Source organism: Vidua chalybeata, chromosome 2 (genome assembly GCF_026979565.1).
Source record: "Vidua chalybeata isolate OUT-0048 chromosome 2, bVidCha1 merged haplotype, whole genome shotgun sequence".
In the NCBI taxonomy this organism is placed as follows: Eukaryota; Metazoa; Chordata; class Aves; order Passeriformes; family Viduidae; genus Vidua; species Vidua chalybeata.
The window spans coordinates 90,586,555-90,606,852 of record NC_071531.1 but is presented as its reverse complement, the minus strand read 5'-3'; the positions used below and the strand labels follow the sequence as shown (position 1 = coordinate 90,606,852).

Below are 20,298 nucleotides of genomic sequence, written 5' to 3'. Positions count from 1 at the left end.
CTTGTTCACATTAATAGTGAAGGAACATGCATCAAGGCAGCTATTTGAGTTGACTCTTTCCATGCTCCAGTGCTGCCATAAGAGCTTGGTTGGGGTTAAGTTAGCACATTGCTGGATCACTGTGGTGAAGACCAAAACGATGAAGCATTCCTAACATTATTAAATCAAATTATGGCACACCCAGGCCAACTTCCCAGGCCTGCCACACATCCATGTCTGTCTGGGGAAAGGATTTGGACTGAAGCCTTATAAGAAAACTTTAGTTGCCCAGAAATAAATAACTTGTTTTTTTTACTCAGCCAGTTATTTCCATACAGTAATTGCCATCACCTTTATTAGCTATTTGATACAACAAATCAGACTTTTTGTGGTGAAGGATCCTGGTATACTGATAAGGCACTTAGGAAATGAGGTTTAAAGATGAGGTTGTAGATGAATCATATTGCATACACATTGAGGCTTTTGGCAGTCACGATAAAAAGTAAACTTTTAGCTGGGATTTGAAAAAGGACTCATTAAGCAGGCATATATGTGCTGGAAGTGTTTTATGTGGGCTTGTCAAAGACTGCTCTTCACACGGGTGATTTTTTTTTCTTTAAAGCTTTGAAAACCCTTGGGAATATTTGAAAAGTACAAAGCTAATTCCTCTTTGCTGTATTTTGTTTTGGTCTGACAGCTTAGGTGTGAGAAAACATTTTCAAACAATACTGTCATGGGTTTTGTAACAGAGTGTCAAGAGATATTTCATTAAAAGCCATCTCTAATGTTTCAGATTACTTGATAGAAGAACAGTAAGTAACAACTGAACAATAGGAGAAGATCTAAAGATGAGTTTCTCTGAAGTTCATCTGCTGAAGCCTGGCTGTTTAATGTTGAATGCATATGCAAGATCATTCAGCCTGGCTTATGTGGCGTTGTTCAGGGACAATGTAAAATCAGACTCAATTTGCAAATAAAACAGGGGTAGGTTTTCCAATCATAATTTAACAAATGGATGATTTATCCAAAGAAAATGGCTTTGAGATAATGTTGCAATAAACTTAGTATTACCTCTTTCTTATGAGACTCCTGGGAACTCAAAACAGAGCATCATTTACACAATTATTATTGTCTTGTTTATTTTACTACATTTAACTGATGCAAGCAGAAATCCACCACCTCTGCGGAAAACCTGTTCTAGTGTTTTACCATCCTCACCGTAGAAAGTCTTTTCATTAATGTAAATTGGCCTTCTTTCAGTTGAAAGCTATTTCCCATTGTCCTATCACAACATGCCATTCTATAAAGCCCCCCTCCAGCTTTCTTGTAGGCCCCCTTGGGTACTGAAAGGCCATAGTGAGGTATCCCTCCCTCTCCAGGCTGAACAATCCCAGCTCTCTCGGCCCAGTCTTCATAGGAGAGGTGCTCCTGCCTTCTTGATTGTCTTCAAAAAAGAGTATTACAAGCTGAAAATGACAGAGCATGTCTGACCACAACAGAAGGCCAAGGAGTTTTTAATGTAACAAAGAACTGTAATGTAATAAAACTTGTTCTCTGATGCTGGTGGACATGGTATGCAGTGTTTAAGCAATGTCACTTCAACATAGGGGATTTTACTGCCCGTGTAATTACCTGGACTATCTGGAGAAACCTTACTTCATACCTGAGCTTTGCTCAGTTGGTCTTGCCTGTAGCTTTACTAATACTGGATTTTCCTGTTTCCTTGGTAGCCTGTGGCACGGCCACCTGTTCCAGCACACAAGGTGCCCCCGTACAAGGCTGTTTCAGCCAGGTTCCGGCCACTCACCTTCTCACAAAGTACCCCCATCGGTCTGGACCGGGTGGGACGGAGGCGGCAGATGAGAACATCTAATGGTAAGATGAGTATTTTTAACTTAGTATATCAGAAAGCCACACTCCAGGCTAAGCAAGAATTAGAATATAATATGGAGGACAAAAGGGTGCAAACCAACTGGGCAAAGTAATGCCCAGCTAAGTTGCTTTGTTTTGTGAGTTTCTTACTAGTAGCTGCTGTTCTCATGTAAAACTTTTTTTCACATCTACTCTCTGACATAACTATGGTTTATTGTTCCGTACCACTTACACGCCTGTATTGTCCACTCTCTTAGTCATATACTTGCCTAAAGTCAATAGATTATGAAGGAAGTAAGTTCTAATATGCTTGAGTTTGTACCTGAACCACACATGTATTTTTAATTTTGCTTGCCATGCATTCAGCTTTACTTAGATAGGCAAGCCTTAAATAATTCAGTGGCTTGCTGGTGAGTGTAGTCCAACCAGAACTCTGGTACGTGAGGGACAAGTTCTTGGTAAAAATTGCCTTTTTGGAAGCACTGCACTTTAACAGGTTCGCTGATGTGTCCTGTGTAATTTTGCTGTAATTGTTTACTCTTAGCATGCAATGCTATTTGGAGTCAATAGAAATAGTCTATTAACTAGTCTAGATGTAGTGGAACATTTCTTCACAGGTGGGTCCAGAAGAACCTGGTTTAACACCATTTGTGTTCCTTCAGACACTGGCAAGATTAGGAAATAAAAGCAAAATTCTCACTTTGTATCTTTCACTGTTAATAGTGAACTGTTGGGAACCTTCACCCTGAACCTTCTGGATCAAGGCTTCCTATGACTGAAGTAGGAAACTTAACAAATAGCATTTTCAATGTTTATTAAAATTACATGTATGTTTACAAATCCATACTTGGCTTCTATGGTTCTTAGCTAAGTTTTAGCTGCAGTGATGTCCAAATTCTACCAAAAATGCTTTAACTACAAATTAGTTTATGTGAGAACATGTTAAAACTGAATTCTCCTGTTTTGAATAGAACGTGACAGTTTTTTTCAGGAGGTGCTCTTCAAGAAGCAGACTTGAGAATTTCTAACTATGGCAATAAGAGGGACTTATCCACTGAGATGAGCTCAGTTGGTTAGAGCATGGTCTTGATAATGCTTAGGCTGTGGGTTTGATCCCTATATGGGCCATTCACTTAAGGGTTGGACTTGATGATCTTAGCAGGTCCCTTCCAACTCAGAATATTCTGTGATTCTGAGATACATTGTTGTGCTGGTTTAGACAGCTGATATAGGGAACTAAACTCCAAATAAGCCACTCCCTTTCCCCCTGCCCCTTTCAGTAATGGAGGGACAAAAAGGAGAAATTACAAGATAACAATTTACTAAAATTGCAATGCAACAGCAGTGTTAACAGCAAAAAGTATGCAAGAAGGTGCCCTACCCACAAAAAAAAGCATTTTACCACTGTGAAAAAAACCCCCAGGTCTTCCTGAAGACAATATAATTACTGTTCCTGCATCTAGGCCACATGGTATTTGGGACACAAAGGCAGTATGTAAAGGAGAGCTTCCACTACTTGATGTTCTCCCTCATCCCAGTCAGAAAACAATGAAGGACCAGGGCAAGCAAACCCCTTGGAAGCGCAATCATTGTGTTGTGCACACCGGTGCCTCAGACGGATCTACTTTGCTGGTTCTGTTCTGCACAGCTGCCTCTGGCACTGATGCTGCTCCACCCAGGTTGGCTCAATCCCACACAGCTGCCTCTGGCACCGGTGCTGCTCCGGTTGGGCTCTTCTGGAGTTTGGGCTCTGAGTAGCTCAGCTGAGCTTGGCTCTGTGCTGCTGCCTCTCTCTGTTGCTTTTTGTTCCTTTGGAGTAGTGTCTCAGACTCATCCTCGCTGTCCTTCAGCATTTCGTCTTAAAGCTGTCACCTGAAGGGATGGGAAAGGGACTGACAGTGGCAGAGAGGGGCTGGGTCCACTTGGCTGATCCCAATACCTTCTCCCTGGAGAGATCCAGCAAGATGGCAAACTTTGGTTTCCAGTGCCCGGTGGCTCCTGCCAAAACCATGCCCGCAGTGATGATGTGGGTGGTATGGAATAAACAGCACTAAAAGCTCCACCCTTTCTTCTCTCTAACCAGGGCAATTATATATACTCCATTTGTATTTTTATTTTAATTTGTATTGTAGTAAAATATTGGGAACTACTTTAAAACCTGTGTCTGGAGTATGTTGTGCTGTATACTTCTTTAGTACACTTAATGATCCAGATAAGGCACTGAGGTAAATTTGATATCAAATGCTGTGACTCTTGCTGAGATTATGTGATGTCTCAGTCCCTGATTCCAGAAGGACCACTCACAGGATAACAGGTCTTCCATAATGTAGTTTGTGGAAAAAAAAGGCTCTTTGATTATCACAGAGCAGGAATTATTTTTTTTATTTTTAGTTATCCTTTCCAGTTGATATTTGGAAACCACATGAAATAGCATTAGTTACCTAGACAACTGCCTGAGAGCAGTATCTCTCCAGGTATTTAGGTTTTGAATAAGTGGTCTCCTAAGCTTAAGCATCAGGATGACAAATACACAAACCAAGATTTCTGCCAGTTTTCAGAACAATGAAGCCAAAGCAACCTTGATTATGTTAGATGTGACTTTTATGAGACCTTACAACAAACATAGAAGTGGAGCAGGAAATGTGTCTGAAATCAAAACTCTGAAGGCAAGTGAGGAATATCATGGACTTCACAGTTTGAAAGCAGTTGCAAAGATCTGTTTGGTAGCTCCAGAAGAAAATACTAAAGTGACTAGTGTCACAAATTCCGATCTCTTTTCTTTTTTCTCTTAAATCACAAGGCACTTCCTTGTCTTTGAACATGTGAGAGTTTTTTGTTTGCTCATGCACAGTGAAATTTGATAGCACAAAAGCCCTTTATTATAGAAAGTAATTCTAAACCCAAGCACTGAAAACCAGTGGTATCTTATTTTAGTTACTTGCTAAAGCCTACTACATTACATGCTGTCTTCTTATAGCAGTGGCAGATAAAAGTGGAGATGTAAATTTTTAGAAAAACAGGTGTTATAACACAACAAATCGTCATCTGTAGGAAAGAGAGTAAGAATCAGACAGCCCAGGGGAAACTGCCCTTGAGACTTAAATTGCTACTCTTGTGCTCGAAGGTTACAAGTTTTAAATTACATTAAACAGGTTGTCTATTTGTCACTGCAGAGCGATTTTTATAAACATCTGAAAAACGAACCCATCTTTTTTTGCGTATTTTTATGTGGGACTAGAATTTGGCATGTGTGGAGCACAGCTCAGGAATGACTCAGGAGAGTGGTTGGTTTTCTTAAGGAGAGAGCTCATGAGTGGAATCAGATGTTCAGTGTCTGCCTGAATGATGTGGGAAGGGAAGTATAAAATGAAATGGTAATTCTTGCTGGTGTGCTGAATTATTCACGGTAGTAAAAGTGAGACATGAGGCACTGCACTGGCATCAGGTGTTGGTAAAGCCAAGGTAACGCATGTGGAGGAGGAAAAGAGCCTGATGTGCTTACAGAAAGATGGACTTTGAGCTGGATATTGCCATTTAGTAAAAGATCTTGCAATCTTAACAGACATTTACAGAGTCAATGCAGTGCATAGTAACAGTCAAAACAGTAAATAAAAGGGCAGGAGTTTGTAGGAAATGAATAGAGGACAAAACAGAAGGCCCAATTGTGCCACTGGTGTGTGGGGGGGCCATCTCCCCGTTCCTTTCCATCCCAAAAGGCATTTTTTACAGGGGATGGTACAGAGAAAAGCAGAAGGACAAGAAAATTGACTCAGTGTGTGTCTCTGGGAGGAGTGATTAATGTGGCTTGGGTGCTGGAACATGATAAAAAGGACAATAGGAGAATAAAAGTCTGTTTGGCATAGGAAAAATGAACAGATAATAGTTATTGTTTCCAATAATTTAAGAAGTAAAGGGCACCAAATGAAATCACCAGAGAACAAGCTCAAAATAAAAGATAGTTTTCACAGTCTGTAAAATTAAACTATAAAACTAATTGCTACACATTGTATTTCGCATCCCAACAGTTTAAAAAAATCAGAAAGCGATTTGAAAAATCCAGTTCATTAAACACAAAGATATAATTTCTGCCCCAGGAGGGATTTGTCTGATCTGGAAGATAACTGGAATTTAGAAAAGTACATCAGAAAAATGCTATCACACGCCTCATCTATTTTTATGTTCCTCCATGGGCATCTACAACTGGCTGCTGTCAGAGAAATGGTTGGGGGTGACCTGTGGTCTGCCTCAGGATGAAGGGTTCTGTGATACCAGGGTGTTTCTAGAACTGAATTTTCTTGAGCTGGATAAACTAGCTTTTAGTATTTTAGTAAGTGCTAGCCACAGCATTTTCAGAGTGCCCTGCACAGTGGCTAAGCCAGCTCAGCATGCATTTGGGCAGGGTCACAGTGGACTGCCACTACAAAGGACAGCCTGTGCCTCCTCTTGTCCCTGGCTGATCTACAAGGAAATGAAGCCACCACCACCTCACCCTAAATGAGCACTTTTGTGGTGATTCAGTTTGCCAGATGTGCCTATGCAAAGGAGGGAGGGCAGATCCCCCCTCCATCCAAGCAGCATCCCACAGTGGCATTAGGTTAGTCATTAGGCAAAAGCACAGAGTCTGTTCCTTTCTGCAAAAATCAGACTGAAAGAGTTTCAAGTTGTTTTTCAGAGGTTGTTTTATTAAAGTGTCTTGTAAAAGAGCTGTATAGGGTTTGATCTGGTTTTCCTTTGGCAGTTGAACTGTTTTTCCCCAATGGGCAGGGGTTTGACATGGCAAAGATCTTGTGATCTGGCTGATTAAAAGTGTGACATTTTCACTTGGAAGTCCCAGGATCATCAGGACTTCAGTGTCATCAGTGTCACTTTTGTTTGCCAGCTTGCTTTTTTTTAATGGTTTATGCCAAGAAAAATGTTTTGTATGAAAATCTTATGTAGTAGCTTGTTTTTATTGTGCTATCCAACTAGAGTCCTTGCAGCAAGAAATAATAGGGACGTTTGAGAGATTCAGAAGATGATTTCTGTCAGTCTCCTGTGGAGTGCAGCACAAATAGGATTTTTGCAGGAAGACAGCATTAATATTTCAGGGTGATGTTTGGCCTTTCCTTCTATGTCCGAGGCAACGCTGGAAAAACCATGTGATTTTAGTGGGTGTTGAGAAGTTGCTGTATGCAGAAATGCCTCCAGGGTTTTGTGAACACATCCCTGGAGGAGGCAGTCCCCAGTTACAGGACAGGCTCAGCTGAGCAACAGTTTTCATGTAAAGAAGAAGCCAATAAGTTTTTGGGGCTGTGTACAGACATAGGTTGCAGCAGGCTTTGCACTCTCTTGATGGGAGCAGCTCCTACCCTTGCTTCCAGTGCATGGCCTGATCCAGCTTCTCTGCGGAAGGACGCAAATGTAAGGGTGAATGCTAGCCCATGGTGAATGAATGAAGTTGTGCTCTGGCTGGGTCAGACCCAGAGAAAGATGGATGGTTTGAGTGCTTTCCTGCTTCATTCCCTATTTCATACAGCAGCTGAATTAATTTCGTAGTTTCAGTGAGAAAATGTCTCCTGGCTCCCTGTTTTCCTGGGAGCGGTTTGCTGTAGCCTTAACACTTGTGCTGCTTGTGCCCTAAAAAATGATTCAGAGTTTGCCTGTGAAGCAAGAGAAATTGTGCAAAAAATACCTTAATTGTTTACTTCTTCTGGAATTTTAGCTGGTATAGTATGACAAAGATAGACCGATACTCTGAACAGTGTTGTAATACAAGGAACTCCCAACTCCCAGCCGCATCATCTCTCCCTCTGGATTGCAGTCATTTGAATATAGATTGAAATCACGTTTAGCTGCTTTAATGAAAAACAAATGCACTCCCTAGCTTGCTGTGTTTGCGATGTTCAGGCTCTGCGGGAGCGGTCTGGACGGCTGCAGGCGCAGCGCGGCCAGGGCCAGGCAGCCAGGTTTTTGTTTCTTTTCTGGAACTTCCTCCCTAAGGGCACCCCATGATGTCAGAGAGCCAGCAGCTCGCGGCAGCCAGGCTGAGCGGCTGAGTGCGCTGCTGGCAGTTCCCAGCCGGGCTCGCCCTCGGAGGCACTGCCGGGAGCTGAAGGCAGCCGACAGCCTGTTCCTCTGAGCTGTGGGCAGCTCAGAGCCTCTTGTGATCCTCCACCAGCCCTGTAGGACTGAGCATCATCACCTGTTAGAGGCCTGACAGCAGCATGGTAGCCAGGGGGGCAATGGCACGTTTTTGGAGTCTGGAGAGCCTTCAGATGGGTACGTGTGAGTAGAACATGCTCGCTCTTGCTTTTTTCATGATGTTTTTTGATCGAACTGGAAACAGTGGCAGTCAGGGGGCCTGACCAATGACACTCTGTCATCATCCATGGGAACCTGCAGTACTGGTGAAAAGCTGCTAGGAGATCGGCATCAATCCCAGGCTGTCTTAAGTTTTTTGCATCCCGTTGGTGCAATCATGAAAGCACACCCCTCCCTCTGGTATTTCTGTATACAATAGAGGAAAAGATGCAGAATGCAAGATTTCACTTGATTCTACCCAACAAAGTCAATGTAAGCTTGTTGATTTGGTACAGAGTAACAAACAGATTTCTGTCCCAAAATTGTAGTTCTTTTTTGTCTGGAGTCAAATGAATTAGGTTATTTTGATGTGCCATTATTACTGGAACAACCCCACAGGCAGTATGGATAGTGCAGTGGAAATATGTAAAGGATAACTGGGATTAATTTTTTTGGATGTTGCTTTATAAGATAAAAATTGATTTAATGAAATATTTTTTTAATAAAGCATTTTCAGTAAGTTTCAGAAGATGTATTTTAAAAGTTTATCAGTGCTCAGATTAATGAGTTTGTAGGGAAAAAAAGGTCTTGATTTTTTAAAATAGGGGTTCTGTATCCTTCCTGCTTAGGCAGATTATACTGTTAAGGTGAATGTCTATTTTAAATACTAGGGAGTAGAACAGAATGGCTAAATAGCCATGTTCTGTTGTATCAAGACTATGCCATATTTTCCCATTTTTAATGGAAAGAAAAATCTTGCAAGTTTTTTAGTGAATCTGTGTGGTGATCTGCTTTGATCTCTCTGGCAAATTAATGCTCAGATGAGTGAAGATGCTAGTGATGGTATGCCTGCCCTGAGGAGGGGGGTTGCAGTATTTCTCCCTATAAGGTAAATAGCAGATGGCAGCAGAGTGCCTGGAATAAAGCCAGGAGTTGTCTTCTTGTGACTCTACCTATCCAGAGCCCAAAGCTCAGCAGACAGGCAATGCCCAGGTCTGAAGCAGAGCAGACAAGAGGCAGCAAGAGGCAGTGTCAGGATCCTGCTGCTTGTTGGAATTGGCAGGTTCAATAATTCTGCTTAAATGTCCCTTCCCCAGCACTCAGGAGAAAGACTTGCTCTGTTGACTGTGTGGCAACTTACCTGGGACACACTAACCTTTAGCAAAGAAGTTCAGTGCTAGCAACCTATTCTGAATTTGACTTTTTAATGTGTTTTTGAGCGTTATGATCTTCAGACTCTAGTTCACAGCTTGGGCTTGCCATAAGAACAAATCTTTAGGAATAAATCAACAAGGACCAGAGAGTGCACTCAAGCACGGGGCCACTGGTCATGAATGCTTCATGATCCCGGGTGGTTTGAACATTACAGGTGGCTTTCAGAGGCAAACCCACTTGGACAGGGTCCAGCATTGAGCAGTGAGGGTGTCAGTCAGTCAGTCAGACTTGTTCCTGAGGTTAGCGCCCAGTTCTCTTCCTCTGCCAGTGTGGAGGTGATCACCAAAAGGATCTGTCACCCACTGGTGTACCCCAAATAGGTTTTATAGTTTTACACAGTAACAACATTTTTCCTGGCTTATGTGGCTGTGTAATAAGATGAAGCCCATTTTGTCCTGACCTCTCTTTCTATACAAGCTGCTTCTTTGGTCAGAAAATATACAATTGTCAAACCAAGAAATTGTTGTGCTTTGGGACAATTAGAACAGGTTTTTCATAGGGCCATTCTACCATGCCCAGTCTGGGCTCTGTGTCCCCTTGAGCCTTGCTGCTGCCGGAGCCTTCCCCGTGCATGGGAGAGGTGGCAGCAGCCAGCGCAGAGCTGGGGCTGCACGTGGGCTGCCCACCCCTCTCATGCGTGGGTGGGCACGGAACCATTGGTCCTTATGTCCCTGTATGGGGTTAGACAGTGAAAGGGCATCTGGCCTGGGGGTGACAGTGTCCCCACTGACTGCTGGGGGCTGCTGGGGCTCTCACATCTACTGCCTGGAAAATGGCATCGGGGCTTTCCTTCTGATACAGGTAATTTAAGGTTTCTTCTGGTAAAAAATAAGTAAGGAATTGTTGTAGTTCTGGTTTTTTTGTGTACAAAAGTTTTATCAGCTTCTAAATGAGAAATTCTAAAAATGAGTAAAACATATTTAATGACGGAAAGGTGGTTTTCCTGAGAGCTCTGCTACCTTCCACTCCTGCTGTTACTGTTTTATTCATGACAACAAAGGTAATTTCTCAGCAATTCCTCTTGCATTGTTGTCTTTCTTTGAATCATAAAAATGATGGAACAAACAGCTGTTGCACTTTTGTTTTAGTTGCTGCAGATGGTGGGACTGAATCTTCAGCTTTAGTGGATGACAATGGCAGTGAGGAAGATTACAGCTACGAGGAGCTCTGCCAAGCTGCTCCCAGGTACCTGCAGCCCGGAGGGGAACAGCTAGCAATTAATGAGGTAATGTCCGGGGCTTTGCGTTGCTGGAATGATGGCACAGGGAGGGCAGGGACAGGGATGGGGGATGCGGAGGGATGTTTTCCACAGTCTGAGATTTTGTAGTCATAAAAAATTCAGTGGCTGTAGCTAGTTTCTTTGGGAGGCATTTTTGTTTGCTAAGTGGTGAATACCTTTTTGTGGGTAGAACTTTGTTTTATACACTCTTTTACTAGCATTATTGTGGTTATTGCAGTTTTTCAGTAAATTGTGATACCTTCTATCATCTCTCCTAGCATTTCCTCCACTACAGGAAGGGAGTGGGCAAAGGGGACAGTTTGATTGGACAGGATTTAATTGACAGGATTTAATTTTCTCTCTTGGTTTTAAACCATCATAGACTGTACCTGTTACCCTATGCAACTGCTCTGAAGCAGGATTCTAATTGTTTTCACAAAAGAGAATATGCATAGATTTCTGAAAATCTGAAATTTTAGTTTGATCCTGTAACACAAGTAATAGTAGGCAATCTAGTGACCTATATTGATGTCTTTGTAGTTTATAAACACTTCATAGTGTATCTTCTGTCTTTCACAATCTCATTTTCTTCCTATCTTAGCTGATAAGCGATGGCACCGTCGTCTATGCAGAGGCTCTCTGGGACCATGTCACTATGGATGATCAAGAGCTGGGCTTCAAAGCTGGAGATGTCATTAGAGTTCTAGAAGCTTCCAACAAAGACTGGTGGTGGGGAAGAAATGAGGACAAGGAGGCCTGGTTTCCAGCTAGCTTTGTCAGGGTGAGTAACTATTTTGCTTCTTGCTTTTGCACCATTGCAAGATTCTTAGCAGAGTGCAACATTCATGGCATTACATTTCATACCTGATCCTCAGCATGTTTGTAGCTGAACATCAGTGGTGTAACCCCTAAGAAGTTCATAAGGAAAAAAGCAGTAGAGAATCTCACCCTAAGATCCCTTAGCTCCTCTGACAACTTTTACTCTGTCTTCTTCAGTTGGTCCCTTTGTAACCAAAGGAATTTCTTAAACATAGATTACAAGAGCATGAAGCTCAACCAGAAAGTCATCAGTGTATACAGAGAGGACACAACAGTTCTCATAAAGATAGGGGAGAGCTATGCTGCAGGAACAGGACTTAATTTATTATCAAGGACATTGTGTAGAAATCTGGTTCACAGTCTGAACTCCACAGTCAGAACTCAACCAGATTAATGACAGTATAACTCTCAGATGGTAAAAAAGTGAAGTATGTTTTAGAAAATAATTTGAACTGCCTTTTGAGAACCTGTAGTGAAATGTGGGCCACACTGCATGAAGTACACAAAGTGCAGCATCAGGTGGTTCCTCCCTTTCCCCTTCCTAATCTGTAGACAACCTGGGCAGTCAGATGGAAGTCAGAAAAGGAGGTGCTGCTATCTTCATCATACAGATGGGGCACAGGGAAACTATTCAAAAGTGGTTGAGTGTCTACTTTTGTAATTTTTACCCCTATGCTAACTTGGCTAAACACATTAACTATTAGTAAGGGTCAGAAATAAGCCGAACTCTGAAAAGTACATAGACAGCACAGTGTAGACTCTCTCAAATACTATAAGTAGAAAGTCATGTATTTGACCAGTCAGAAATTTCAACACTATTTGAATATGCAGTGAGTACAATGAGATAAATCCTGTTGTGAAGCCCCCTCTATAAGATGAGAGCATGTCTGTATCCATTCTTCTCTTTAGTATAAGAAGTTTGTAACAGTTTTACCACATATTGTAGAACTTTCTGCTTCACTCTAATTGCTTTGTTTGTTCTGGCTGCAGCTGCGAGTTAATCAGGAAGAAGTGCCAGAAAATTGTAGTAATATCCAGGATGAAGAACAAGATTCAGATATTAGCAAGCATCGCCAGAAAATAGCTGAAAACAGGGATCAGATGAGAACCAACGTTATACAGGAAATTATGAAAACAGAACGAGTCTATATCAAGCATCTCAAGGACATCTGTGAGGTACATGGTTTAACCTGAGGACGTTCTGCTGACCTAATGAGAGCAAATCATTCCACATAACTTGAGAGCCACAGTGGTTTCTTATATGTAAATACTCCCAATTGTGCTTCTGACGCTGTCAGTCAGATTCTTCGTTTCCTCTTACGGCTTTCCTCTCTGGTGACTGCCATGAGCCATTGCTTCCTTTCTTTTAAAAAAACTTCCATTTTTGACAGCGAAAAAGCACCTCTCTGACTGCTATTTCCATAATTAATGAGAGAAGGAAGTCCAGATTATTTAGAGCTTTTTGCCCCTGTATAGAAAAAGTTGAGTAACTGTAATAAAATAATTTACAGTTCAGTGACAAAACTTCTTGGAAGTAACTTCGAAAGAGTATTTGCTAAATGGTTTTTCTCCCTGTTTTCTCAAGTGAGAAGATTTTTAATGGATGTTTAGGAGTTATGAAGAAATCTAAGGGTGTTTTAGATCTGCCTTGCTTGTTCGAACCATAAAATGGAGGTGGTTTTCTGCTTTTTTTCTCAGTATTTGTTGGAGGCTCACTCTTGGGCAAGAAGCTCCTTAATACTTTTCACTGAAGTTTGCCTTTTCTGACATGAGTTGTCATGCATTTGACCTGTATTTGATTTGTCTTTGTGGTTTGCATCTGGTATGGTGCTAAGCAACCTACAAAAATATTCTTTGTAGCCTTAGTTTGCTAGGTCTGTCCTTGTATTTGTCATGCTGTTATCCTTTACCATTTACCATTAGATTATTTCATTCACAAGAAAGTAGACAAGGCAGCAGTAGGTTTTCTCTTTTTTTTGTTGTTGTTTTTTGGGGTTTTTTTTCCATTTTTAGATCAGGCCTTTTTCTTGAAGAGGAAAAAAAGGAGAGGAAGGACAAAAATTAGTTATTAACCAGCTAATTTTAAAACACTAAATGTAAATTTTATAATTTATATTTATTATTTACTTAAGCCAGTAAGATTTATTGTGTGCATGAAAGACCAGGGAAGAATTTGTACGCTGTCCTGTGCTGCTACCATGGCTAGCTGAGTTCTAGGACATGGCTCTCATGTTTTAGTGACCTGTTAAGACTTAGGCACGTGTTAATTAATTTTCTCTAAGACGTATATCCTATACGTGGTTTTTAATATCTGGCAAGCATCTGAGTTTAGTACAAGAGAGCAAGCTCACATTTTCCGAGAAGCAATGGGCCATGCTCAACATGTGGGGTAGAGATAGTCTGCTGTCCTCAGAGTGACTCTGTAGGGTGGTTCAAATAGGACATAAAACTGAAAATACACTCAAGTTAAGATTAAGCCAGAAAAGCTACACAGATAGTAACCCAAATTTGCAAGCTCAGCCCTCAAATGAATCACTCAGGCTGGTTGTAGCCAGGATCATGGAGCTAGAGTATACCCATAAAACATGTTTTACGTTCAAGAAGTGTCTGCAGTCCACATTACAGGAGCCGCACAGGAATTAGCTTTCCTTGTTGGTGCAGTAGGAAATGCGGTAGCTGGCTTGCAGCGTAGCCACTGCACAGCTCTCAGAGCAGATGGCTGTGGAGGAGACAGGAATATTCCTAACAGTGCCAGCAACAGTCAGTGTTGCTTCCTGGTAAACCTCACCAGAGCAACTGCAAGGCTATTTCAGCTGTCTGCTCCCAGAGCTGTTTGCAGGAGGCCTGCCTGCCAGCAGCCAAATGGAGGAGCCTGGCAGATAGCCCCTATCACATCAGTTAACCTTTGCACTCCCTGAACCCTGGTGCCAAAACTGCTGTGAGACTGTGAGCACAGCAGCTGTTCCTGGAGGTTCAGTCCCTGCAGCGTATTCGCAACAGGGAGATGCGAGTGGGCTTTACACTTGGGAGGTTCCCTGCTTCATTTGGGGTACCCTGAGACAGGGGCTGGACCCCAAAAATCCACATGTGAAGATCTCAGATGCAAATCTGAACTACTGTTTCTGTGTGTGTGTGGCAGGGAAACCATGCCCTTGCCTGGAGACCCCAGGGGTCTTGCCAGCTCAAATGATTTTGTTCATTTTTGGGATACCTGTCTCACATCCTCAGACTAAGGAGTGTTTTTTATTTCATTTCAGGGTTACATTCGGCAGTGTCGCAAACATACAGGAATGTTCACCATGGCTCAGTTAAGCACCATTTTTGGTAATATTGAAGATATTTACAAGTTCCAAAGGAAGTTTCTGAAGGATCTTGAGAAACAGTACAACAAAGAGGAACCTCATCTAAGTGAAATAGGGTCATGTTTTCTTCAACATGTAGGTTGAAAAAGTTGGTTCTATTTATGAAATTAACAAAATATGAAAATAAAAAGCCAAGTTACCATATTAGGAGGGGATTTTGCTAACAAGTGCTTCTTAAATAATAAAATGGCAGCATTTTAGAATGTAAAGTACCTTGCAATTAATTAAATATTTGTTTTAGATTTTTCCCCATCTTTAGCAATCATGTAATTTTGTAAACAGTTTTAAGTTTCCTTGTCAAAACTCTAATGATCACAGGTTGCAGTGGTCTCATATTCAGCATGCAAAAACTTCATACAGACATTAAGGTAGGTAGTGGGGAGATAGGCTGTGAGTTTTTGATAGAAACTTGCTAAGCTTATAGCTGTCTTCCCTAAATAAAAATACTTCTTAAAGTGGGTTTGATTATCTTGACTCGAGAAGAGACCTTTATTTCTGTGTTCTGACAAAGAAGGGTACATAGTTATGACAGCTAGATTTCTGCATATTTCAAGGCTGATCAGCCTGGAAGCAATATAGAAAATTGACTACTTAATCTAATTATATATAATAGATATTACAAAAATAGCTTTTCTGCTTTATAGACAAACACTTTAGTAAAGTTGTACCTTTTGTTTTTTTTTTTTGATAGCAAGAAGGCTTTGCTATTTATTCGGAGTATTGTAACAATCATCCCAGTGCCTGCATTGAGCTCTCCAGACTGATGAAGCAGGGCAAATACCGCCATTTCTTCGAGGCCTGTCGCTTGCTTCAGCAGATGATTGACATTGCCATTGATGGTTTTCTTCTCACGCCTGTTCAGAAAATCTGCAAATATCCTTTGCAGCTTGCAGAATTGCTCAAATACACCACTCAGGAGCACAGGTGAGAGAACTAATAACAAACTCTATAATAGCAGTAACACCTAATTACTCAAGTTTTCTGGGTGACACAACACTGAAGCTTTTGAGATCAGGAACAAAACTGCCATGGACCATGATAAACAGGGCTTCTTGGAACCATCACAATCAGTCACAAAAACAGCATCTGAAAGAGCAGCACAGGGGACTGAGAGGATGCAAGACACAATGAGGAATAAGTCAAAGAGGGAGAAGGAGAAGAAGATGGTGTTTAAACAGGATGCAGGGAGGGATGTGTAATTCAGAGTAAAAAAAAAGCCAGTGTGTCAAAAGAAGTCAAGGAGAAAGAAATCCAAAGTGGAAGAGGGGAAGACTCATAAAAGTTACGGATGTAAGAAAAAGTGAAGAGAGCCTTAGAAAATAACCTCAACCTTAGTAAGTTTGGAGGTAATTTGTTTTAGAAATTTAATAGTAATAAACATTACCTTAATTTGCAGTAAAGTCCAGATCCTAAATATTCAGCTGGCATAAATAAAAATTGAAGTTGCAGATAGCCTTTCTGGTATACCCCTGCACTGATTCAATCTTTGACTAAATTAAGATTTTATCTATAACTGTCTTTTTATCTTGTATAATTGCAAGAAAGTATTCCATTGTGACCCCTGTGCTCAAAGTCCAAATGAAGCCTGAGGCAATGCTTCATTGGCCAAAGTCAGTGCTTTAACCTTGAGAAAACTTCCCTTGGAGACCACTGGATTTTTGCCAGGGGCAAAATATGAGGTGTGTGAAGCACATTTAGATGTGAAATGCCTCTGTTCAGTTCTGTGACTACCTGGGAAGTGCTGCAGTAAGAATTACTAACTAGAGTTTCTCTTTCACTGCTACTAATTTTAGAAAGGTTATTCTGTGAGCTATTAAACCTGCAGATAAAGTGACATCGAGGTCTTACCACCTTCCTCCCGTAGTACCTATTTTCCTCTTGAGTCCACAGCATCCAGAGATGCCTTCAAGCACAGAGAGGCACCCACTGTGCAGAGACGCTCACAAACAGGCAGATCTACACCCACACGGAGCCTTGGGAAAGCTCCAGCCCCTAGCTACCAAAAAAAATTTGAAGTTCCGATATGCACAGACTGCTGTGAAGGCCACAAGTTGCGTAGCAAGTGTGGAATAAATACCAACAGAGAAAAAAGGAGCTGAGATAAGGAAGGGCGAGTGTAGCAGTATGAATATCATGTGGTCACCCTGTGGGACATCTCCCTGTCGTTGTAGGATCCTGTTATTGATAATTTCACTTTCTGTATTTAGTGTGGCAGAATAGAGTTCCAAAGTACCAATGTAAATAAAGAGAGGAGAGAATGCACACATTCAGAAGGGAAGTGCCTCCATCAGCAGCAGCTGATGGAAATTGGAACTGAGACAGAAGCAGATAAAAAGGACAGCGAGGCTAATGCCTTGGCAGGATTTACTTCTGGTTCGTGCTGTTTTCTGCCTCTGGCTCCCTTTTCTGCAAGAGGCATTCTAATAAAAGAGGAAAAGCAGCTGCTCTGCTGGGACTCCTTAAGCAAGAAATATGTCTCTTCCCTTCTTTCTTCTGAGAGACTCCATTTGACAAAGGAGAGATGGATGCTATTCATAGGAGAAAAAAAAAAAACACCTGCCTGCAAGCTTGGGGAGATCCATAGGCATGGTGGGAGCTCAGGAAAGAAGGAGGGGAGCAGAGCATTGCAAGAAGGACAGGAGGATTGTCCTGTAGAAACAGGATGCTTTCTTCATATTGTCTCCTTTAATTCCTCTCTCTGGTGCCCCTTTTTTTGGGCTCCTCTCACCCTGTGTGGGATTGATTTTGGTTCTTTTTGTGTCCACCTAGCATTCCCTATTTGTGTTAATTGACCCAGTCATTTGGAACAAGAAGGAGAAAATACAGTTGTTAGACATGATTAAAAGAATGCCCTTCCCAAAAAAATCCCACTAAAAACACAGTCCTTTGGTGAAATACAGCCATCACTGAGGTCAGTGGGAGTTCTACCGTTGTTTTCAGTAGAGACAGTGTTGCAGTTCATTAATCAGTCTCTTCTGCCTCCTTCCATCAATCTAATAATTTGCTCCTAGACAAGCCCAGCAGTACAGCAGCACTGAATTGTACAGGCTACTGTGTGGGGTTTGGAATAGTGGGAATCCTTTCTTTAAATAAAGTAAAAGTTCCTCTGTTTTAAGTACCTGAGTAGAGGGATGAGTGGATAATGTGGGCTAATTCTGCAGGCACTGTGGTTGCATCATTTTCATGGTTTGTGATCATGTGCATTGTATAATTGATCCTTGAAATGTGCTTACATTTCCCAGTGATTATAGCAACATAAAAGCTGCATATGAGGCCATGAAGAACGTGGCATGCCTGATCAACGAGCGAAAACGGAGACTAGAAAGCATAGACAAGATTGCCCGTTGGCAAGTCTCTATCGTAGACTGGGAGGTGAGTGTCAGCCTGTGCCTTTCCTGGGCAAAGGTACTGTGTACAAGACTTGATGTCCCCTGCAGGAGTCTTTCTGCGTAGGTGGTTGTTTATGGTGTCTACTTTTCAAGTGGTCATTGCCCAGTTAAAAGTCCAGTTGCTTCATTTACAATGTTTCTGTTACTGATTAACCTTGTTTGTAGTTCAGAAAGAGCAGTATGTATTAACATGGACGCTTGTCTTTGAGATGAGATGGCAAAATGGAGCTTTTAAAAATTTGAATCTCATTTGGAAGTTTGGTAGGTCTGTCAGAACGGGAACCTGTTTCACTGACTTAAATGTTTCCCTCTGTTTATGCAGCAATAAAGTAGAGCAGAACCACATTGACTGAATTTACCTCTATATTATTTACATTGTGTGACATTTTCAAATCTAATAATAAAAATACAAGAAAAGTGAGTGAACTTAAGACTTTATTATATAGTGAGACTGGTTAGACACACAGTGAGATCTTAAAATATTATTTACTTACTACATATCTCTATATATCTGTCTTTCTAGGGACCAGATGTGTTAGCCAGAAGCTCAGAACTGATCCACTCAGGAGAACTGACCAAAATATCAAAACAAGGCAAAAGCCAGCAGAGGACTTTCTTCCTTTTTGACCATCAGCTTGTGTTCTGTAAGAAGGACTTGCTGAGAAGGGACATCTTGTACTACAAGGATCGTATTGACATGGATGAGACAGAAATTGTAGACACCGAAGATGGCAAAGACAAAGATTTTAACATCAATGTCAAGAATGCTTTTAAGATAATAAACAGAGCAACAGAAGAGGTTCATTTGTTCTGTGCAAAAAAACAGGAGGATAAAAAGAGATGGATGGAGGCATGTGAAAGTGAAAGGAGAAGAGTTCAAGAAGACAAGGAAATGGGTGAGTGAAACAATTTCTAAACAGTGTTTAAAACAAACTTGCTTTTGCAGTTCTTTGTTTTGTACAGATGTGCACTCTTGTCTTCTTGAGCTGGTGTCCCTTTCTTACTTGACATGCTGTTTAGCTGTGTAAGTGAAACCTATTCAGGTGTGTTTGCCCTGTCACTGTGGGCCAAAGGTCCAGGGCAGGTAGTGTCACCCATATGATTCTGGTGCATGATGGAGCAGAATGAGAGATGAGATATGACAAGATGCAATTCACAAAGACCAATCAATAATAAAAATCGATTTAAAATCTTCTGTATGAATGATTTTGCGCTTTTGTATGAATGGTTGGTCAAAAATATCTGTTTGTAAAGGACACTTTTTTACAAAGCCAAGCAGCAATAATTGTAGATTTATACTGTCCTTGTCATATAGTGGCACTTCCTGTATCCAGGAGGCCCATGCAGTTGTATGGTGTCATTAACTACAGACCCAGCAATAGCACCACTGGGCAGTGAGTGTTCTGGTACTGGTGCAGAGAAATGAGTGAACAGGAATAAAGGTAGTAAATCCTAGGACCATTTTTAGACACTCCAAGGACAGTATGTCTTCTGTGTCAATGTATAGTTAGGATTAGTTTTTTGGTTTTATATCGTTTCATGCGTCCTTTAAGGTCAGTGACAAAAGCTCCAGCAAAATTTCATTGGCAAAACATATGCAAAGAAAGCAGCAACACTAATTAAAAAAAAAGAAAACTCTTTTTAGTGTTTCTAAAATGTCATGTTAGTGTATCTATGTATGTTGGCTGCATGAGAACTTCTCCTTTTCAATAACATTCTTGAGGCTAAGGCTTTGGATTGACATCAGGTTAACACTGGAAGTGCAGTGAAGTGGATGATACAATTCAGAAATTATTAAAACTTAAACAAGATGCCCGACCTTATATTCCATGATCATGTAAAACACATGGTCAGAATAATAGGAAGACAGGAATAACCCTTACATTACAAATGTAACCCTTTTGATCTTAGTGGCTTTCTCTTGTTTGATACTGTTGTAAGTATGACGAAAATAAGGCCTCTTCCATATGTATTTTAGATAGTCCATAAGCAGAAGAAAATACTTAAAAGCTTGCCAATTCATTCTCAATTTGAAATCAGTTTTAAGCCTTCCACATTGCATCAACAGTTGCAATTAATCCCAGTCATCTTGAATCTAGAGTAAACAATGAAGGAGCCACAGCTAAACTTCCCTCAGACTTTGCAAACCTGACCCTTCTCCAGT

The 20,298-nt window shown here is 41.2% G+C and overlaps 1 protein-coding gene across 5 annotated transcripts in view; it reads left to right on the top strand.

The window, feature by feature from the left end:
* SPATA13 (spermatogenesis associated 13) overlaps positions 1-20,298 on the top strand; it is a 171,376-nt gene that overhangs the window by 141,343 nt on the left and 9,735 nt on the right. For 4 of the 5 annotated variants that reach the window (XM_053934543.1, XM_053934544.1, XM_053934542.1 and 1 more), the window contains 8 exons: positions 1,710-1,854; positions 10,434-10,570; positions 11,166-11,345; positions 12,374-12,559; positions 14,641-14,820; positions 15,437-15,669; positions 17,988-18,117; positions 18,658-19,030. In XM_053934543.1, coding sequence (XP_053790518.1) covers positions 1,710-1,854; positions 10,434-10,570; positions 11,166-11,345; positions 12,374-12,559; positions 14,641-14,820; positions 15,437-15,669; positions 17,988-18,117; positions 18,658-19,030 — 1,564 coding nt within the window. Of the gene's footprint in view, positions 1-1,709; positions 1,855-8,053; positions 8,110-10,433; positions 10,571-11,165; positions 11,346-12,373; positions 12,560-14,640; positions 14,821-15,436; positions 15,670-17,987; positions 18,118-18,657; positions 19,031-20,298 lie in introns of those variants that run through there. The other variant, XM_053934546.1, reaches the window with a different exon arrangement.